At 46.0% G+C, this 21,745-nt stretch overlaps 1 protein-coding gene across 1 annotated transcript in view; it reads left to right on the forward strand.

The window, feature by feature from the left end:
• The window catches only part of gpc4 (glypican 4), a 231,012-nt gene that overhangs the window by 184,656 nt on the left and 24,611 nt on the right, over positions 1-21,745 (forward strand). The window contains exon 7 of the mRNA XM_078211991.1: positions 20,958-21,091. Coding sequence (XP_078068117.1) covers positions 20,958-21,091 — 134 coding nt within the window. The remainder of the gene's footprint in view (positions 1-20,957; positions 21,092-21,745) is intronic.

Below are 21,745 nucleotides of genomic sequence, written 5' to 3' on the forward strand. Positions count from 1 at the left end.
TAAGTGGCTGAGTTTAGATGCAACAGTAATCACATCAAGCTAGAGGGCCCTGATGTCTAATGAGCAAACATGTATCCAAAAGAAATGCTGAATACGGTATTTACGAGCCAGCCATTTGTTAAAGACAACTGAGTCTCATTCAGTACATTATCAACCCTCAACTGATAAGATATGCTATTAAATTACACATAGAATCATAGAACGGTTATGCCACAGAAGAAGACCATTTTGGTCAACATGTCATACCAGTTCACAGCCAAAGCAACTCACCTGGTACCTTGTCTTTTCCCAAAGCCATCTGAATTTATTCTCTCTAGATAATTGACCAATCCTTTCAGAAATATAGAAATATAAAAAATAGAAGTAGGAGTAGGCCATTAATTAGGCCCTTCGAGCCTGCTCCGCCATTCATTTTGATCATGACTGATTATCAAATTAAATATCCCAATTCCCCCCACCCCCGCCCCCCCATAAATCCCTTGATCACTTTAGCCCCAAGAGCTATATCTAATTTCTTCTTGAAATCACAAAACATTTTGACTTCAATTACTTTCTGGAGTAGCGAATTCCACAGATTGACCACTCTTATTTTTCCTCACCTCAGTTCTATGGCAAATGATATGTTGTTCTTCATAGCGAGAGGATTTGAGTATAGGGATAGGGATGTTTTGCTGCAATTCTGTAGGGTGTTGGTGAGGCCACATCTGGACTTTTGTGTGCACTTTTGGTGTCCTTATCTGAGGAAGGATGTCCTTGCTATAGATGGAGTACAGCGAAAGTTTACCAGGTTGATTCCTGGGATGGCAGGTCTGTCATATGAGGAGAGACTAAATCGGTTAGGATTATATTTTCTGGAGTTTAGAAGAGTGAGAGGGGATCTCATAGAAACTTATAAAATTCTAACAGGATTAGACAGGGTAGATTCAGAAAGAATATTCCCAATGGTGGGGGAGTCCAGAACCAGGGGTCATAGTTTGAGGATAAGGGGTAAACCTTTTAGAACAGAGGTGAGGAGAAATTCAGGGAATTTTAGAAACAGGAACATACATAGAAAATAGAAGCAGGAGTAGGCCATTCGGCCTGTCGAGCCTGCTCTACTTTTCATTATGATCATGGTTGATCCATGAGAATGTTGGAATTCACTACCACAGAGAGTAGTTGAGGCCAAAACGTTGTCTGATTTGAAGAAGGAATTAGATATAGTTGTTGGGGCTAAAGGGACATGGTGGGGAAGGTGGGATCGGCCATGATCAAAATGAATGGTGCAGCTGGAATGAAGGGCCGAATGGCCTACTCCTGCTTCTATTTTCTATGTATGTTTCTATGTTTCTAAGATTTCCTGGATTCTAGAAAGGTTCCAGTTAATTGGAAAAAGGCTATTGTAACACACCGGTTCTCAAACAAAGAAAGGCAAAAAGTAGGAAACTAGACCAGTTTATTCAACATCTGTTGTTGGGAAACTGTTGAAATCCATTGTTAAGGATGTAGTAATGGGACATTTGGACAGTCAAAACACAATCCACCAGAGTTAGCATGGTTTTATGAAGGGTAAATCGTGTTTGATTAATTTGCTGGAGTTCTTTGAAGATGTTTACAAGACAAGTGGATAACAGAGTTCTGTAGATGTAGTGTATCTGGACTTCCAGAAGACATTTCAAAGTTTTCAAAGTTTATTTATTAATGTCACAAATAGGCTTACATTAACACTGCAATGAAGTTACTGTGAAAATCTGGTGCCACACAAAAGATTAATACACAAGGCAAGATCCCATGGGGTTGAAAGTAATAGCTTGGATAGAGGACTGGCTAACCAACAGAAAACACAGAGTGGAGATAAGTGGGTCTTTTTCTGGTGGCAAGACGTAACTAGTGGGGTGCCACACAGTTCGCTCCTCAGCCCCGACTATTTGCAATTTATATTAACGACTTGGATTCAGGGATATAATGTACGATAGCCAAGTTTGCAGTTGACACTAAAATAGGTGGGAAAGCAAGTTGCAATGAGGAAATGTGACCAAACACATTGACAAAGGAAGAGCGGTGGATGTGGTCTATATGGACTTCAGCAAGGCGTTCGATAAGGTCCCCCATGCAAGACTTCTTGAGAAAGTGAGAGGGCATGGGATCCAAGGGGCTGTTGCCTTGTGGATCCAGAACTGGCTTGCCTGCAGAAGGCAGAGAGTGGCTGTGGAGGGGTCTTTCTCTGCATGGAGGTCAGTGACCAGTGGAGTGCCCCAGGGATCTGTTCTGGGACCCTTGCTGTTTGTCATTTTCATAAATGACCTGGATGAGGAAGTGGAGGGATGGGTTGGTAAGTTTGCTGACGACACCAAGGTAGGTGGTGTTGTGGATAGTTTGGAGGGATGTCAGAAGTTGCAGCGAGACATAGATAGAATGCAAGACTGGGCGGAGAAGTGGCAGATGGACTTCAACCCGGATAAGTGTGTAGTGATCCATTTTGGCAGATCCAATGGGATGAAGCAGCAGTATAATATGAAGGGTACCATTCTTAGCAGTGTAGAGGATCAGAAGGACCTTGGGGTCTGGGTCCATAGGACTCTTAAATCGGCCTCGCAGGTGGAGGATGCGGTCAAGAAGGCGTACAGCGTACTAGCCTTCATTAATCGAGGGATTGAGTTTAGGAGTCGGGAGATAATGCTGCAGCTTTATAGGACCCTGGTTAGACCCCACTTGGAGTACTGCGCGCAGTTCTGGTCACCTCATTACAGGAAAGATGTTGAAGCCATTGAAAGGGTGCAGAGGAGATTTACAAGGATGTTGCCTGGATTGGGGGGCATGCCTTATGAGGATAGGTTGAGGGAGCTTGGTCTCTTCTCCCTGGAGAGACGAAGGATGAGAGGTGACCTGATAGAGGTTTACAAGATGTTGAGAGGTCTGGATAGGGTAGACTCTCAGAGGCTATTTCCAAGGGCTGAAATGGTTGTTACGAGAGGACACAGGTTTAAGGTGCTGGGGGGTAGGTACAGAGGAGATGTCAGGGGTAAGTTTTTCACTCAGAGGGTGGTGGGTGAGTGGAATCGGCTGACGTCGGTGGTGGTGGAGGCAAACTTGTTGGGGTCTTTTAAGAGACTTCTGGATGAGTACATGGGATTTAATGGGATTGAGGGCTATAGATAGGCCTAGAGGTAGGGATATGATCAGCGCAACTTGTGGGCCGAAGGGCCTGTTTGTGCTGTGGCTTTCTATGTTCTATGTTCTATGAAATAACAAATGAATATGGATAGGTTAGGTGAGTGGTCCAAAATGTGGCAGATGGAATATAACGTGGATAAATGTGACGTTATCCATTTTGGTCGGAGGAATACAAAAGCAACTTATCTAAATGGAGAGAAACCTCAAAATGCTATAGAGTCATAGAGATTCACAGCATGGAAACAGGCCCTTCGGCCCAACTTGTCCTTTTTTTTAACCACTACGCTAGTCCCAATTGCCACATTTGGCCCATATCCCTCTATACCATCTTACCCATGTAACTGTCTAAATGCTTTTTGAGACAAAATTGTACCCGTCTCTACTACTGCTGATTGGATAGGTAACTGGCTATCTGATCGAAGACAGAGGGTGGTGGTGGATGGAAAATTTTCGGACTGGAGGCAGGTTGCTAGCGGAGTGCCACAGGGATCAGTGCTTGGTCCTCTGCTATTTGTGATTTTTATTAATGACTTAGAGGAGGGGGCTGAAGGGTGGATCAGTAAATTTGCTGATGACACCAAGATTGTTGGAGTAGTGATGAGGTGGAGGGCTGTTGTAGACTGCAAAGAGACATAGATAGGATGCAAAGCTGGGCTGAAAAATGGCAGATGGAGTTTAACCCTGATAAATGTGAGGTGATTCATTTTGGTAGGACTAATTTAAATGTGGATTACAGGGTCAAAGGTAGGGTTCTGAAGACTGTGGAGGAACAGAGACATCTTGGGGTCCATATCCACAGATCTCTGAAGGTGGCCACTCAAGTGGATAGAGCTATGAAGAAGGCCTATAGTGTGTTAGCTTTTATTAACAGGGGGTTGGAGTTTAAGAGCCGTGGGGTTATGCTGCAACTGTACAGGACCTTGGTGAGACCACATTTGGAATATTGTGTGCAGTTCTGGTCACCTCACTATAAGAAGGATGTGGAAGCGCTGGAAAGAGTGCAAAGGAGATTTACCAGGATGCTGCCTGGTTTGGAGGGTAGGTCTTATGAGGAAAGGTTGAGGGAGCTAGGGCTGTTCTCCCTGGAGCGGAGGAGGCTGAGGGGAGACTTAATAGAGGTTTATAAAATGATGAAGGGGATAGATAGAGTGAACGTTCAAAGACTATTTCCTCGGGTGGATGGAGCTATTACAAGGGGGCATAACTATAGGGTTCATGGTGGGAGATATAGGAAGGATGTCCGAAGTAGGTTCTTTACTCAGAGAGTGGTTGGGGTGTGGAATGGACTGCCTGCAGTGATAGTGGAGTCAGACACTTTAGGAACATTTAAATGGTTATTGGATAGGCACATGGAGCACACCAGGATGATGGGGAGTGGGATAGCTTGATCTTGGTTTCAGATAAAGCTGGGCACAACATCGTGGGCCGAAGGGCCTGTTCTGTGCTGTACTGTTCTATGTCTATGTCTACCTCTGGCAGCTTGTTCCAGACACTCACCACCCTCTGTGTGAAAAAATTGCCCCTCTGGACACTTTTGTATCTCCCCCCTCTCACCTTAAACCTATGCCCTCTAGTTTTAGACTCCCCTACATTTGGGAAAAGATATTGATTATCTAGCTGATCTATGCCCCTCATTATTTCATAGACCTCTATAAGATTATCCCTAAGCCTCCTCCGCTCCAGAGAAAAAGGTCCCAGTCTATCCAGCCTCTCCTTATAACTCAAACCATCAAGTCCTGGTAGAATCCTAGTAAATCTCTTCTGCACTCTTTCTAATTTAATAATATCCTTTCTATAATAGGGTGACCAGAACTGTACACAGTATTCCAAGTGTGGCCGTACCAATATCTTGTACAACTTCAACAAGATGTCCCAACTCCTGTATTCAATGTTCTGACCAATGAAACTAAGCATGCTGAATGCCGTCTTCACCACTCAGTCCGCCTCTGACTCCACTTTCAAGGAGCTATGAACATGTACCCCTAGATCTCTTTGTTCCGTAACTCTCCCCAACGCTCTACCATTAACTGGGTAAGTCCTGCCCTGGTTCGATCTGCCAAAATGCATCACTTCGCATTTATCGAAGCTCCATCTGTCATCCGTCAGTCCACTAGCCAATTGATCAAGATCCCGTTGCAATCCTAGATAACCTTCTTCATTGTCCACTATGCCACCAGTCTTGGTGTCATCTGCAAACTTACTAACCATGCCTCCTATATTCTCATCCAAATCATTGATATAAATGACAAATAACAGTGGACCCAGCACCGATCCCTGAGGCACACCGCTGGTCACAGGTCTCCAGTTTGAAAAACAACCCTCTTCAATCACCCTCTGTCTTCTGTCGTCAAGCCAATTTTGTATCCATTTGGCTACCTCACCTGGATCCCGTGAGATTTAACCTTATGCAACAACCTATCTTGTCAAAGGCCTTGCTAAAGTCCATGTAGACAACATCAACTGCACTGCCCTCATCTACCTTCTTGGTTATCCCTTCAAAACACTCAATCAAATTTGTGAGTCATGAATTTCCACTCATAAAGCCATGCTGACTCTCCCTAATCAATCCTTGCCTCTGTAAACGCCTGTAGATCCTGTCTCCCAGAATACCTTGTAACAACTTATCCACTACAGATGTTAGGCTAACCGGCCTGTAGTTCCCAGGCTTTTCCCTGTTGTCCTCCTTAAACAAGGGCACAACATTTGCCACCCTCCAATCTTCAAGCACCTCACCTGTGACTGTCGATGATTCAAATATCTCTGCTCGGGGATCCGCAATTTCCTCCTTAGCCTCCCACAACGTCCTGGGATACACTTCTTCAGGTCCCGGGGATTAATTTACCTTGATGCGCGTTAAGACTTTCAGCACCTCCTCCTCTGTACTGTGTGCATTCCTCAGGACATTACTATTTATTTCCCCAAGTTCCCTAACATCCATGCCTTTCTCAACAGTAAATACTGATGAGAAATATTCATTTAGGATCTCGCCCATCTCTTGTGGATCTGCACATAGATGACCTTGTTGATCCTTAAGAGGCCCTACTCTCTCCCTAGATATTCTTTTGTATTTATGTATTTGTAGAAGCTCTTTGGATTCTCCTTTGCCTTGTCTGCCAAAGCAATCTCATGTCCCCTTTTTGCCCTCCTGATTTCTCTCTCAACTCTACTCCTACACCCCCTATACTCTTCAAGGTATTCACTTGATCCCAGCTGCCTTTGCATGTCATGTGCCTCCTTCTTCTTCCTCTCGAACAGGTCCTCAATATCCCGAGTCATCCAGAGTTCCCTACTTCTACCAGCCTTGCCCTTCACTCTAAAAGGAATATGCTTACCCTGAACCCCGGTTAACACTTTTTTGAAAGCCTCCCACTTACCAGCTGCCCCTTTGCCTGCCAACAGACTCCCCCAATCAACTTTTGAAAGTTCCTTCTAATACCATCAAAATTGGCCTTGCCCCAGTTTAGAATTTTAACTTTTGGGCCAGACCTATCATTCTCCATAGCCATCTTAAAACTAATGGAATTATGGTCACTGGTCCCAAAGTGATCCATCCCTAACACTTCTGTCACCTGCCTGTCCTTATTTCCCAAGAGGAGGTCAGGTTTTGCCCCCTCTCTAGTCGGGCCATCCACATACTGAATGAGAAATTCCTCCTGAATAAACTCAACAAATTTCTCTCCATTCAAGCTCCTAATACTATGGCTGTCCCAGTCAATGTTGGGAAAGTTAAAATCCTTTACTATTACCACCTTATTTTTCTTGCAGCTATCTGTAATCTCCTTACATATTTGCTCCTCAATTTCCCGTTGATTATTTGGGGACTGTAGTACAATCCTATCAAAGTGATTTTCCCCTTCTTATTTCTATGGTGCAGAGGAATCTGGGTGTCCTCGAATATTCTGGAATGAGAGACCATAGTTTTAGGCTAAGGGGTGGCAGATTTAAAACAGAATAGCTTCACCCAAAGGGTCATTTATCTGTGGAAATCTATACCCAGAGTGAGATGGACACTAAACTAAATTAAGGAGATGATCGATAGGTTTTTAATTGGTAGTGGGCTGAATAGCTATGGGAAGTGGGCAGGAAGATAGAGATGAGGCCAAGATGAGATCAGCCATGATCATATTGAATGGCAGTGCTGGCTCGAGGGGCTGAATTCTCTAGTCCTGCTCCTATTTAAGTCATACACTGTCCAAACTTGGGAAAATATCACTGTTCCTTCATTATCACTGGGCCAAAGTCCTGAAACTCCCTACCTAACAGCATTGTGCATGTACCTTCACCACATGGACTGTAGCTGTTTAAGGAGATGGCACACCACAATCACTTCTGGAAAATTTGGATTGGGCACTAAAGTGATCATTCTTACGAGTAGTAAACCTATTTCTGGCTCAGAAGTCTGTAAGAGTTTTAACAACACCAGGTTAAAGTCCAACAGGTTTATTTGGTAGCAAATACCATTAGCTTTCGGAGCGCTAATGGTATTTGCTACCAAATAAACCTGTTGGACTTTAACCTGGTGTTGTTAAAACTCTTACTGTGTTCACCCCAGTCCAACGCCAGCATCTCCACATCAGAAGTCTGTGAAATGGCTGGTACTTCAGTTTAATGTTGTTATGCCTTAAGATCTCTTTGTGACCCTTCCTTGGGGGAATGCTGACTGGTCCTGCACTCTAACCTCTTGTACCTCATTGCATTATTCGTTCATCCGACACTAAACCCCCCCACAGAGTACCAAACCTCATTAAGTGCTTTAAATCTTAGTCTGCCAACTTTAATTTCTTCTGAGTACTTGGCAGACTGAAGAATTCCTGCGCTGAAAGTTCTTCCCAGGAATGTATACTTCACGTGCACTGCCTTCCAAGCCCCTGCTTCCCAGTCCAACTTTTCTTCCATTTACTTAACGAAGATTAAAGGAGCCATTTTTATTTGGTTAAACTCCATGCATTAATCCGTTGATAAATAATAGCCATCAATATACAGAGAAGGTTCCTTTGGTATAGCAGCTGTACATAAAAGGTTACTTTACATTGTGTATTGTTAGCTTTTCTGTATTCCCTTGATTCTAGTGTATTCAACCTCACTGTTTGTCTCCATACTCAATCTGTCATAGTAATTGTCACACTGTGCAGAAAAGGCCCTTTTGCCCATCGAGTTTGCACCCACATTAGCTACCACTAAAGTCACACTAATCCCATTTTCCAGCAGTTGTTCCATATCCTTGAATGTTACGATGCTTCAAGTGCTCATCCAAATACTTTTTAAAGGTTGTAAGGGTTCTGGCCTCCACTACCCAGGCAGTGCATTCCAGATTCTCACCATGTTTCCTTAAAGTACCCCTGAATCTCCTTCCGCATACTCTAAAACTTTGCTCCCTCGTGATTGACCCCTCAACCAAGGGGAACAGCTGCTTCCTATTCACCTTGTCCATACCCCTCATATTCTTATACACCTCAATCATGTCCTCCCTTAGCCTTCCCTGCTTGAGAGGAAACAGTCCAAGCCTCCACATCCAGAAGGATGTGGAGGCTTTGGAGAGGGCACAGAAAAGATTTACCAGGATGGAGGGCATTAGCTGTGAGGAGAGGTTGGAGAAACTTAGTTTTTTCTCACTGGAACGACGAAGGTTTAGAGGCGCCCTGATAGAAATTTACAAGATTATGAGGGGCATGGACAGAGTGGATAGTCAGAAACTTTTCCCAGGGTGAAAAAGTCAATTATTAGAAACATAGAAAAACTACAGCACAGTACAGGCCCTTCAGCCCACAAAGTTGTGCCGAACATGTCCCTACCTTAGCGATTACTAGGCTTACCTATAACCCTCTATCTTACTAAGTTCCATGTACTTATCTAAAAGTCTCTTAAAAGACCCTATCGAATCCGCCTCCACCACCGTTGCTGGCAGCCCATTCCACGCACCCACCACCCTCTGACTGAAAAACCTACCCCTGACATCTCCTCTGTACCTACTCCCCAGCACCTTAAACCTGTGTCCTTTTGTGGCAACCATTTCAGCCCTGGGAAAAAGCCTCTGACTGTCCACTCGATCAATACCTCTCAACATCTTATACACCTCTATCAGGTCACCCCTCATCCTTCGTCTCTCCAAGGAGAAAAGGCCGAGCTCACTCAACCTATCCTCATAAGGCATGCCCCCCAACCCAGGCAATATCCTTGTAAATCTCCTCTGCACCCTTTCTATGGCTTCCACATCCTTCCTGTAATGAGGCGACCAGAACTGAGCACAGTACTCCAAGTGGGGTCTGACCAGGGTCCTATATAGCTGCAACATTATCTCACGACTCCTAAACTCAATCCCTCGATTGATGAAGGCCAGTACACCATATGCCTTCTTAACCACAGCCTCAACCTGCACAGCTGCTTTGAGCGCCCTATGAACTCGGACCCCAAGATCCTTCTGATCTTCCACTCTGCCAAGAGTCCTACCATTAATATTATATTCCGCCATCCTATTTGACCTGCCAAAATGAACCACCTCACACTTATCTGGGTTGAACTCCATCTGCCACTTCTCTGCCCAGTCTTGCATCCTATCAATGTCTCGCTGCAACTTCTGACATCCCTCCACACTATCCACAACACCTCCAACCTTTGTGTCATCAGCAAACTTACCAACCCGGCCCTCCACTTTCTCATCCAGGTCATTTATAAAAATCACAAAGAGTAAGGGTCCCAGAACAGATCCCTGGGGCACTCCACTGGTGACCGACCTCCATGCAGAATATGACCCATCTATAACCACTCTTTGCCTTCTGTGGGCAAGCCAGTTCTGGATCCACAAAGCAATGTCCCCTTGGATCCCATGCCCCCTCACTTTCTCAATAAGCCTTGCATGGGGCACCTTATCAAATGCCTTGCTGAAGTCCATATATACTACATCTACTGCACTTCCTTCATCAATGTGTTTAGTCACATCCTCAAGAAATTCAACCAGGCTCGTAAGGCATGATCTGTCTTTGACAAAGCCATGCTGACTATTCTTAATCATATTATACCTCTCCAAATGTTCATAAATCCTGCCTCTCAGGATCTTCTCCATCAACTTACCAACCACTGAGGTTAGACTCACTGGTCTATAATTTCCAGGGCTATCTCTACTCCCTTTCTTGAATAAAGGAACAACATCCGCAATCCTCCAATCCTCCGGAACCTCTCCCGTCTCCATTGATGATGCAAAGATCATCGCCAGAGGCTCAGCAATCTCCTCCGTCGCCTCCCACAGTAGCCTGGAGTACATGTCATCCGGTCCCGGCGACTTATCTAACTTGATGCTTTTCAAAAGCTCCAACACATCCTCTTTCTTAATATCTACATGCTCAAGTTTTTCAGTCCGCTGCAAGTCTGCACTACAACCACCAAGATCCTTTTCCATAGTGAATACTGAAGTAAAGTATTCATTAAGTACCTCTGCTATTTCTTCCGGTTCCATACAAACTTTCCCAACATCACACTTGATAGGTCCTATTCTTTCACGTCTTATCCTCTTGCTCTTCACATACTTGTAGAATGCCTTGGGGTTTTCCTTAATCCTGCCTGCCAAGGCCTTCTCATGACCCTTTCTGGCTCTCCTAATTTCCTTCTTAAGATCCTTCCTATTAGCTGTATACTCTTCAAGACCTCTAACATTACCTAGCTCCCTGAACCTTTTGTAAGCTTTTCTTTTCTTCTTGACTAGATTCATTACAGCCTTTGTACACCACAGTTCCTGTAACCTACCATAACTTCCCTGCCTCATTGGAACGTTGCTATGCAGAACTCCAGACAAATATTCCCTGAAAATTTGCCACATTTCCTCCGTACATTTCCCTGAATAAACCTCTTTCCAATTTAAGCTTCCAATTTCCTGCCTGATAGCCTCATAATTCCCCTTACTCCAATTAAACACTTTTCTAACTTGTCTGATCCTATCTCTCTCCAATGCTATTGTAAAGGAGATAGAATAATGATCACTATCTCCAAAATGCTCTCCCACTGAGAGATCTGACACCTGCCCAGGTTCATTTCCCAATACCAAATCAAGTACAGCCTCTCCTCTTGTAGGCTTATCTACATACTGTGTCAAGAAACCCTCCTGAACACACCTAACAAACTCCTCCCCATCTACATCCCTTACTCTAGGGTGATTCCAATCAATATTTGGGAAATTAAAATCTCCCATCATGACAACTCTGTTATTATTACACCTTGTGGAGATGCCGGCGTTGGACTGGGGTAAGCACAGTAAGAAGTCTCACAACACCAGGTTAAAGTCCAACAGGTTTATTTGGTAGTAAATACCATAAGCTTTCGGAGCGCTGCTCCTTCGTCAGATGGAGTGGTCTCTGTTCTCCAACAGTTCACAGACACAGAAATCAAGTTCCAGAATACTAATTAGAATGCAAATCTCTACAGCCAGCCAGGTCTTAAAAGGTACAGATAATGTGGTTGGAGGGAACATTAAACACAGGTTAAAGAGATGTGTATTGTCTCCAGACAGAACAGCTGGTGAGATTATGCAAGACCAGGGGCAAGCTGTGGGGGTTACTGATAATGTGACATAAATCCACCATCCCGGTTTAGGCTGTCCTCATGTGTGCGGAACTTGGCTATCAGTTTCTGCTCAGCGACTCTGCACGACACACGACAGACAGTCACACGAGGGGTCAGTTTTTGTTCAAAGCGTGCAGGAAGGTTTTTTGACTCAGTATGTAGACAGGCCAACTAGAGGTGAGGCTATATTGGATCTGGTGCTGGGAAATGAGCCAGACCAGGTGCTAGACTTGGAAGTTGGTGTGCATTTTGGTGATAGTGACCACAATTCGGTTACGTTCACCTTAGTGATGGAAAGGGATAGGCATGAACCTCGGGCCAGTGGTTTTAGCTGGGGGAAGGGTAATTATGAGGCTATTAGGAGAGAATTAGGAAACATAGGTTGGACTAGGAGATTACAGGGACTGGGAACGTCCGACATGTGGAGTTTTTTCAAGGAGCAGCTACTGCGAGTCTGTGATAGGTATGTCCCTGTCAGGCAAGGAGGAATTGGTAGGGCTAGGGAACCGTGGTGCACCAAAAAAGTTTCTTTGTTGGTTAAAAAGAAAAAGGAGGCTTATGTTCGGATGAGACGTGAGCACTCGGGTAGTGCACTAGAAAGCTTTAGATTGGCTAAGAGGGAGTTGAAGAGCGAGCTTAGAAGGGCTAAAAGGGGACATGAGAAGACTTTGGCGGATAGGGTTAAAGAGAATCCTAAGGCGTTCTATAGGTATGTCAAGAACAGAAGGTTGGTTAGGGCAAGTTTAGGGCCAGTTATAGATGGCAGAGGGAAGTTATGTGTGGAACCGGAGGAGATTGGTGAAGCATTGAACCAATATTTCTCTTCGGTGTTCACGCAAGGGGGCATGAATATAGCTGAGGAGGACACTGGGTTGCAAGGGAGTAGAATAGACAGTATTACAGTTGATAAGGAGGATGTGCAGGATATTCTGGAGGGTCTGAAAATAGATAAATCCCCTGGTCCGGATGGGATTTATCCAAGGATTCTCTGGGAGGCAAGAGAAGTGATTGCAGAGCCTCTGGCTCTGATCTTCAGGTCGTCGTTGGCCTCTGGTATAGTACCAGAAGATTGGAGGTTAGCGAATGTTGTCCCATTGTTTAAGAAGGGGAACAGAGACTTCCCCGGGAATTATAGACCGGTGAGTCTCACTTCTGTTGTCGGCAAGATGTTGGAAAAAATTATAAGGGATAGGATTTATAGTTATTTGGAGAGTAATGAATTGATAGGTGATAGTCAGCATGGTTTTGTGGCAGGTAGGTCGTGCCTTACTAACCTTATTGAGTTTTTTGAGAAAGTGACCAAGGAGGTGGATGGGGGCAAGGCAGTGGACGTGGTATATATGGATTTTAGTAAGGCGTTTGATAAGGTTCACCATGGTAGGCTTCTGCAGAAAATGCAGATGTATGGGATTGGGGGTGATCTAGGAAATTGGATCAGGAATTGGCTAGCGGATAGGAAACAGAGGGTGGTGGTTGATAGTAAATATTCATCATGGAGTGCGGTTACAAGTGGTGTACCTCAGGGATCTGTTTTGGGGCCACTGCTGTTTGTAATATTTATTAATGATCTGGATGAGGGTATAGTTGGGTGGATTAGCAAATTTGCTGATGACACCAAAGTCGGTGGTGTGGTAGACAGTGAGGAAGGGTGTCGTAGTTTGCAGGAAGACTTAGACAGGTTGCAAAGTTGGGCCGAGAGGTGGCGGATGGAGTTTAATGCGGAGAAGTGTGAGGTAATTCACTTTGGTAGGAATAACAGATGTGTTGAGTATAGGGCTAACGGGAGGACTTTGAATAGTGTGGAGGAGCAGAGGGATCTAGGTGTATGTGTGCATAGATCCCTGAAAGTTGGGAATCAAGTAGATAAGGTTGTTAAGAAGGCATATGGTGTCTTGGCGTTTATTGGTAGGGGGATTGAATTTAGGAGTCGTAGCGTTATGTTGCAACTGTACACAACTCTGGTGCGGCCGCACTTGGAGTACTGTGTGCAGTTCTGGTCCCTACATTACAGGAAGGATGTGGAGGCTTTGGAGAGGGTGCAGAGGAGGTTTACCAGGATGTTGCCTGGTATGGAGGGGAGATCCTATGAGGAGAGGCTGAGGGATTTGGGATTGTTTTCGCTGGAAAGGCGGCGGCTAAGAGGGGATCTTATTGAAACATATAAGATGATTAGAGGTTTAGATAGGGTGGATAGTGATAGCCTTTTTCCTCTGATGGAGAAATCCAGCACGAGGGGGCATGGCTTTAAATTGAGGGGGGGTAGTTATAGAACCGATGTCAGGGGTAGGTTCTTTACCCAGAGGGTGGTGAGGGATTGGAATGCCCTGCCAGCATCAGTAGTAAATGCGCCTAGTTTGGGGGCGTTTAAGAGATCCGTAGATAGGTTCATGGACGAAAAGAAATTGGTTTAGGTTGGAGGGTCACAGTTTTTTTTTTAACTGGTCGGTGCAACATCGTGGGCCGAAGGGCCTGTTCTGCACTGTAATGTTCTATGTTCTATGTTCTATGTGACGCTGTCTCTGATCAACAGTGCCACTCCCCCACCTCTTTTGCCTCCCTCCCTGTCCCTTCTGAAACATCTGAAACCGGCACTTGAAGTAACCAGTCTTGTCCCCGAGTCATCCAAGTCTCTGTAATGGCCACCACGTCATATTTCCAAATAGTGATCCATGCTCTAAGCTCATCCACTTTGTTCACAACACTCCTTGCGTTAAAATAGACACATCTCAAACCTTCGGTCTGAGCGCTCCCCTTCTCTATCACCTGCCTATCCTCCCTCTCACACTGTCGACAAGCTTTCTCTATTTGTGAGCTAACCTCCTCTCTCCCAGTCACTTCAATTTGATTCCCACCCCCCAACCATTCTAGTTTAAACTCTCCCCAGTAGCCTTAGCAAACCTCCCCGCCAGGATAATGGTCCCCCTGGGATTCAAGTGCAACCCGTCCTTATTGTACAGGTCACACCTGCCCCAAAAGAGGTCCCAATGATCCAGAAACCTGAATCCCTGCCCCCTGCCCCAATCCCTCAGCTACGCATTTATCCTCCACCTCATTCCATTCCTACTCTCACTGTCGTGTGGCACAGGCAGCAATCCCGAGATTACTACCTTTGCGGTCCTTCTCCTCAACTCCCTTCCCAACTCCCTATATTCTCCTTTCAGGACCTCTTCCCTTTTCCTACCTATGTCATTGGTACCAATATGTACCACGACCTCTGGCTCTTCTCCCTCCCACTTCAGGATATCTTGGACGCGATCAGAAACATCCCGGATCCTGGCACTAGGGAGGCAAACTACCATCCGAGTTTCTTGACCGCGTCCACAGAATCGCCTGTCCGACCCCCTCACTATAGAGTCCCCTATCACTACTGCCTTCCTCCTCCTTTCCCTACCCTTCTGAGCTACAGGGCCGGACTCTGTGCCCCCCCCCCCCCCAACAGCACTCAAACAGGAGTACTTATTGTTAAGGGGCACAGCCACTGGGGTACTCTCTAGTACCTGACCTTTCCCCTTCCTAACTGTGACCCACTTGTCTGCCTCCCGTGGCCCCGGTGTGACCACCTGCCTGTAACTCCTCTCTATCATCTCCTCATTCTCCCTGACCAGACGAAGGCCATCGAGCTGTAGCTCCAGTTCCCTAACACGGTCCCTTAGGAGCTGCAGCTCAACGCACCTGGCGCAGATATGGACATCCGGGAGGCTAGGAGACTCCAAGACCTCCCACATCCGACACCGAGAACAACAAACTGGCCTCACACTCATAATTCCCGCTTTCTGCAAATAACACAGGAAAAACTAAGAACTAAACTAAGAACTAACTTTTCACTCAGAGGGTGGTGGGTGAGTGGAATCGGCTGCCGTCAATGGTGGTGGAGGCAAACTCGATAGGGTCTTTTAAGAGACTTCTGGATGAGTACATGGGACTTAATAGGATTGAGGGTTGTAGGTAAGCCTATATATGAGCCTAGGTAGGTAGGGACATGACCGGCACAACTTGTGGGCCGAAGGGCCTGTTTGTGCTGTATTTTTTCTATGTTCTATGTTCTAAACCTACCCTGCCTCGCATGTTTCTGCCTAAGCCCGTTGAGCCAAAGCTCTTCAGCCTTCACTCTGCTCCCTCTCACTCCGCCGCCTGCTCACAATGCTGCCCGCTGGATAGAGCGGCCTGCTTTTCAAAGGAAAAAAAAAACTAGGGGGCTTAGGTTTAAGATGCGAGGGGCAAGGTTTAAAGGAGATGTACGAGGCACGTGTTTTACACAGAGGGTGATGGATGCCTGGAACTCGCTGCCGGGGAAGGTAGCGGAAGTAGATACGATAGTGACTTTTAAGGGGCGTCTTGAGAAATACATGAATGAGATGGGAATGGAGGGATATGGTCCCCGGAAGGGTAGGGGTTTAAGTTCAGACAGACAGCATGGTCGGTGCAGGCTTGGAGGGCCGAAGGGCCTGTTCCTGTGCTGTAATTTTCTTTGTTCTTTGTTCCTATCCAGTCTCTCCTTATAGTTCAAATGCTCCATCCCAGGCAACATCCTGGTGAATCCCCTTTGTACCCCCTCTAATGCTATCTCATCCTTCCTATAGTGAGGTGACCAGAACTGCACACAATACTCTAGCTGTGGCCCAACCAACACTCTATATAGAACATAGAACATAGAAAGCCACAGCACAAACAGGCCCTTCGGCCCACAAGTTGCGCTGATCATATCCCTACCTCTAGGCCTATCTATAGCCCTCAATCCCTTTAAATCCCATGTACTCATCCAGAAGTCTCTTAAAAGACCCCAACGAGTTTGCCTCCACCACCACCGACGTCAGCCGATTCCACTCACCCACCACCCTCTGAGTGAAAAACTTACCCCTGACATCACCTCTGTACCTACCCCCCAGCACCTTAAACCTGTGTCCTCTCGTAGCAACCATTTCAGCCCTTGGAAATAGCCTCTGAGAGTCTACCCCATCCAGACCTCTCAACATCTTGTAAACCTCTATCAGGTCACCTCTCATCCTTCGTCTCTCCAGGGAGAAGAGACCAAGCTCCCTCAACCTATCCTCATAAGGCATGCCCCCCAATCCAGGCAACATCCTTGTAAATCTCCTCTGCACCCTTTCAATGGCTTCAACATCTTTCCTGTAATGAGGTGACCAGAACTGCGCGCAGTACTCCAAGTGGGGTCTAACCAGGGTCCTATAAAGCTGCAGCATTATCTCCCGACTCCTAAACTCAATCCCTCGATTAATGAAGGCTAGTACGCCGTACGCCTTCTTGACCGCATCCTCCACCTGCGAGGCCGATTTAAGAGTCCTATGGACCTGGACCCCAAGGTCCTTCTGATCCTCTACACTGCTAAGAATGGTACCCTTCATATTATACTGCTGCTTCATCCCATTGGATCTGCCAAAATGGATCACTACACACTTATCCGGGTTGAAGTCCATCTGCCACTTCTCCGCCCAGTCTTGCATTCTATCTATGTCTCGCTGCAACTTCTGACATCCCTCCAAACTATCCACAACACCACCTACCTTGGTGTCGTCAGCAAACTTACCAACCCATCCCTCCACTTCCTCATCCAGGTCATTTATGAAAATGACAAACAGCAAGGGTCCCAGAACAGATCCCTGGGGCACTCCACTGGTCACTGACCTCCATGCAGAGAAAGACCCCTCCACAGCCACTCTCTGCCTTCTGCAGGCAAGCCAGTTCTGGATCCACAAGGCAACAGCCCCTTGGATCCCATGCCCTCTCACTTTCTCAAGAAGTCTTGCATGGGGGACCTTATCGAACGCCTTGCTGAAGTCCATATAGACCACATCCACCGCTCTTCCTTCGTCAATGTGTTTGGTCACATTTTCAAAGAACTCAACCAGGCTCGTAAGGCACGACCTGCCCTTGACAAAGCCGTGCTGACTACTTTTGATCATACTAAACTTCTCTAGATGATCATAAATCCTGTCTCTCAGGATCCTCTCCATCAACTTACCAACCACTGAGGTTAGACTCACCGGTCGGTAATTTCCCGGGCTGTCCCTGTTCCCTTTCTTGAATATAGGGACCACATCTGCAATCCTCCAATCCTCCGGAACCTCTCCCGTCTCCATCGACGATGCAAAGATCATCGCCAAAGGCTCCGCAATCTCCTCCCTCGCCTCCCACAGTAACCTGGGGTACATCCCATCCGGTCCCGGCGACTTACCAACCTTGATGCCATTCAATAGTTCCAACACATCCTCTTTCTTTATGTCCACATGCTCGATCCTTTCTGTCCACCGCAAACCAGCAGTACAACCACCCAGATCCCTTTCCACCGTGAATACCGAGGTAAAGTATTCATTAAGCACCTCCGCTAGTTCTAACGGTTTCGCACAAACTTTTCCCCCTTCACCTTTTAAGGGTCCTATGCCTTCACATCTCATCCTTTTACTCTTGACATATTTGTAGAAAGCCTTGGGATTCTCCTTAATCTTACCCGCCAAGGCCTTCTCATGACCCCTTCTCGCTCTCCTAATTTCCTTCTTAAGCTCCTTCCTACATCCCGTATACTCCTCTAAATCCTTAACACCTCCTAGCTCTCTGAACCTTCTGTACGCCTCTCTTTTCTTATTCACCAGGTTCATCACAACCTTCGTGCACCACGGTTCCCGTACCCTACCAACACCCCCCTGTCTCATCGGAACGTTGTCATGCAGAGCTCCAGACAAACATTCCTTGAAAATCCTCCACTTTCCTTCGGTACTTTTCCCCAAGAATGCCTCCTTCCAATTTACCCGTCTAATTTCCTCCCTGATGACACTGTATTTCCCTTTAGAACATAGAACATAGAACATTACAGCGCAGAACAGGCCCTTCGGCCCACGATGTTGCACCGACCAGTTAAAAAAAAAACTGTGACCCTCCAACCTAAACCAATTTCTTTTCGTCCATGAACCTATCTACGGATCTCTTAAACGCCCCCAAACTAGGCGCATTTACTACTGATGCTGGCAGGGCATTCCAATCCCTCACCACCCTCTGGGTAAAGAACCTACCCCTGACATCGGTTCTATAACTACCCCCCCTCAATTTAAAGCCATGCCCCCTCGTGCTGGATTTCTCCATCAGAGGAAAAAGGCTATCACTATCCACCCTATCTAAACCTCTAATCATCTTATATGTTTCAATAAGATCCCCTCTTAGCCGCCGCCTTTCCAGCGAAAACAATCCCAAATCCCTCAGCCTCTCCTCATAGGATCTCCCCTCCATACCAGGCAACATCCTGGTAAACCTCCTCTGCACCCTCTCCAAAGCCTCCACATCCTTCCTGTAATGTGGGGACCAGAACTGCACACAGTACTCCAAGTGCGGCCGCACCAGAGTTGTGTACAGTTGCAACATAACGCTACGACTCCTAAATTCAATCCCCCTACCAATAAACGCCAAGACACCATATGCCTTCTTAACAACCTTATCTACTTGATTCCCAACTTTCAGGGATCTATGCTCACATACACCTAGATCCCTCTGCTCCTCCACACTATTCAAAGTCCTCCCGTTAGCCCTATACTCAACACAACTGTTATTCCTACCAAAGTGAATTACCTCACACTTCTCCGCATTAAACTCCATCCGCCACCTCTCGGCCCAACTTTGCAACCTGTCTAAGTCTTCCTGCAGACTACTCCAGAGAAACACTTTCCTAGCCTGCCTGATCCTATCTCTTTCCAATGCTATCGTGAAGGAGATAGAATTATGATCGCTATCCCCAAGATGCTCACCCACCGAGAGATCCTCCACCTGTCCAGGTTCATTAGCCAGCACCAGATCAAGTACAGCCTCTCCTCTAGTAGGCTTATCCACATACTGTGTCAGGAAACTCTCCTGGACACACCTAACAAACTCCTCTCCATCCAAACCCCTAGCCCTAGGGATATTCCAATCTATGTTTGGGAAATTAAAATCTCCCATCACGACAACTCTGTTATTCCTACATCTCTCCAGGATCTGTTTCCCCATCTGCTCCTCAACATCTCTGTTACTATTGGGCGGCCTATAGAAAACACCCAGCAACGTTACCGACCCCTTCCTGTTCCTAACCTCCACCCACAGAGACTCCGTAGTCAATCCCTCCACGGCGTCCACCTTCTCTACAGCCGTGACACTATCCCTGATCAACAGTGCCACTCCCCCCCCTCTCTTGCCTCCCTCCCTGTCCTTCCTGAAACATCTAAAACCCGGCACCTGAAGCACCCAGTCCTGTCCCTGAGACATCCAAGTCTCCGTAATGGCCACCACATCACAATTCGAAGCAGCAATCCACGCTCTAAGCTCATCCACTTTATTCGCTACACTCCTGGCATTAAAATAGACACATCTCAGACCCTCAGCCTGAGCACTTCCCTTCTCCAACATTATCTCCTCACTCTTATACTCTATGCCATGACTGATAAAAGCAAGGGTCCCATATGCCTGCTTAACTATCCTATTCATATGTGTTCAGTTTTGGTCACCTTGCTATAGGAAAGATGTTATTAAACTGGAGAGAGTACATAAGAGATTTACAAGCATGTTGCCAGGGCTCAAGGGACTGAGTTATAGGGAGAGATTGGATAGGCTAGTACTTTTTACTTTGGAGAGTAGGAGACTGAGGGGTGATCTTATAGAGGTGTATAAGATCATGAGAGGCATGGATAGGGTGAATGCACTCAGTTTTTTTCCCAGGGTTGGGGAATTGAGAGCTAGATGGTATCGGTTTAGGTTACAAGGGGAAATAATTCATGGGAACCTGAGGAGCAACGTTTTACACAGAGGGTGGTACGTAGGTGGAATGAGCTGCCGGAGGAAGTGGTTGAGGCAGGGACATTGACAACATGTCTGTATGACTGTAAAAGTTATGACTGTAATGCTACATTCTGCACTGTCTTGTTTCCTTCTCTATGAACGGTATGCTTTGTCAATGTAGCACGCAAGAAACAATACTTATTACTATATACTAATACATGTGACAATAATAAATCAAATCAAATCAAGCATTTAAAAGGCATTTGGACAGATACACGGATAGGGAAGGTTTAGCGGGATATGGGCCAAATGCAGGCAAATGGGGTTAGCTTAGATGGGCATTTTGTTTGGCATGGAGCAGTTTGGGCCAAAGGGCCTGTCTCTGTGCCATAGACATGTCCCTCTGTAACTGTATGTGTTCCATTTTATTCAATTAGTTTGTATAAAACCAGAGTTCCCAATGGTCAATCTTTTAATATCGGAACTTATTCATAATTTAGGTGATGGATGTAAAAGAAAAACTTAAGAAGGCAAAGAAGTTTTGGTCGACCCTCCCATACAGCTTGTGCAGTGATAACAGTTCAACAGATGTGGCTGAGCAGAATGAGTGTTGGAACGGAAGTACCAAAAGCAGGTGAGAATTGAGGCAAATCAGCGTAATTTTGCAACAGTTTATACTTTTTTTTCCCAACACAATGTTCAACTAATTCATCTGATAAAAGTTAGAATAAATCAAGATCAGTTAAGGCATTGCCCTGAGAAGTGAACCAGTGAATAGCTGTCACTTATTTTGTTTAAGCGTTCGCTTGTTCTTTCCTCAGGGCAATACCCTACCTGAGCAGAGTTAAGCTGCCTTCTAAATTTCAGTAAGAAGTCTAACAACACCAGGTTAAAGTCCAACAGGTTTATTTGGTAGCAAAAGCCACTAGCTTTCGGAGCGCTGCCCCTTCGTCAGGTGGGTGGGAGTTCTGATTACAAAAGGGCACGAAGACACAAACTCAATTTACATGAATAATGATTGGAATGTGAGTCTTTACAGCTAATCAAGTCTTAAAGGTACCGACAATGTGAGTGGAGGGAGCATTAAGCACAGGTTAAAGAGATGTGTATTGTCTCCAGACAGGACAGCTAGTGAGATTTTGCACATCCAGGCAGGTTGTGGGGGTTACAGATAGTGTGACATGAACCCAATATCCCGGTTGAGGCCGTCCTCGTGTGCGGAACTTGGCTATCAGTCTCTGCTCAGCGACTCTGCGCTGTCGTGTGTCGTGAAGGCCGCCTTGGAGAA

Source organism: Mustelus asterias, chromosome 4 (assembly GCF_964213995.1).
Source record: "Mustelus asterias chromosome 4, sMusAst1.hap1.1, whole genome shotgun sequence".
NCBI classification, from domain to species: domain Eukaryota; kingdom Metazoa; phylum Chordata; class Chondrichthyes; order Carcharhiniformes; family Triakidae; genus Mustelus; species Mustelus asterias.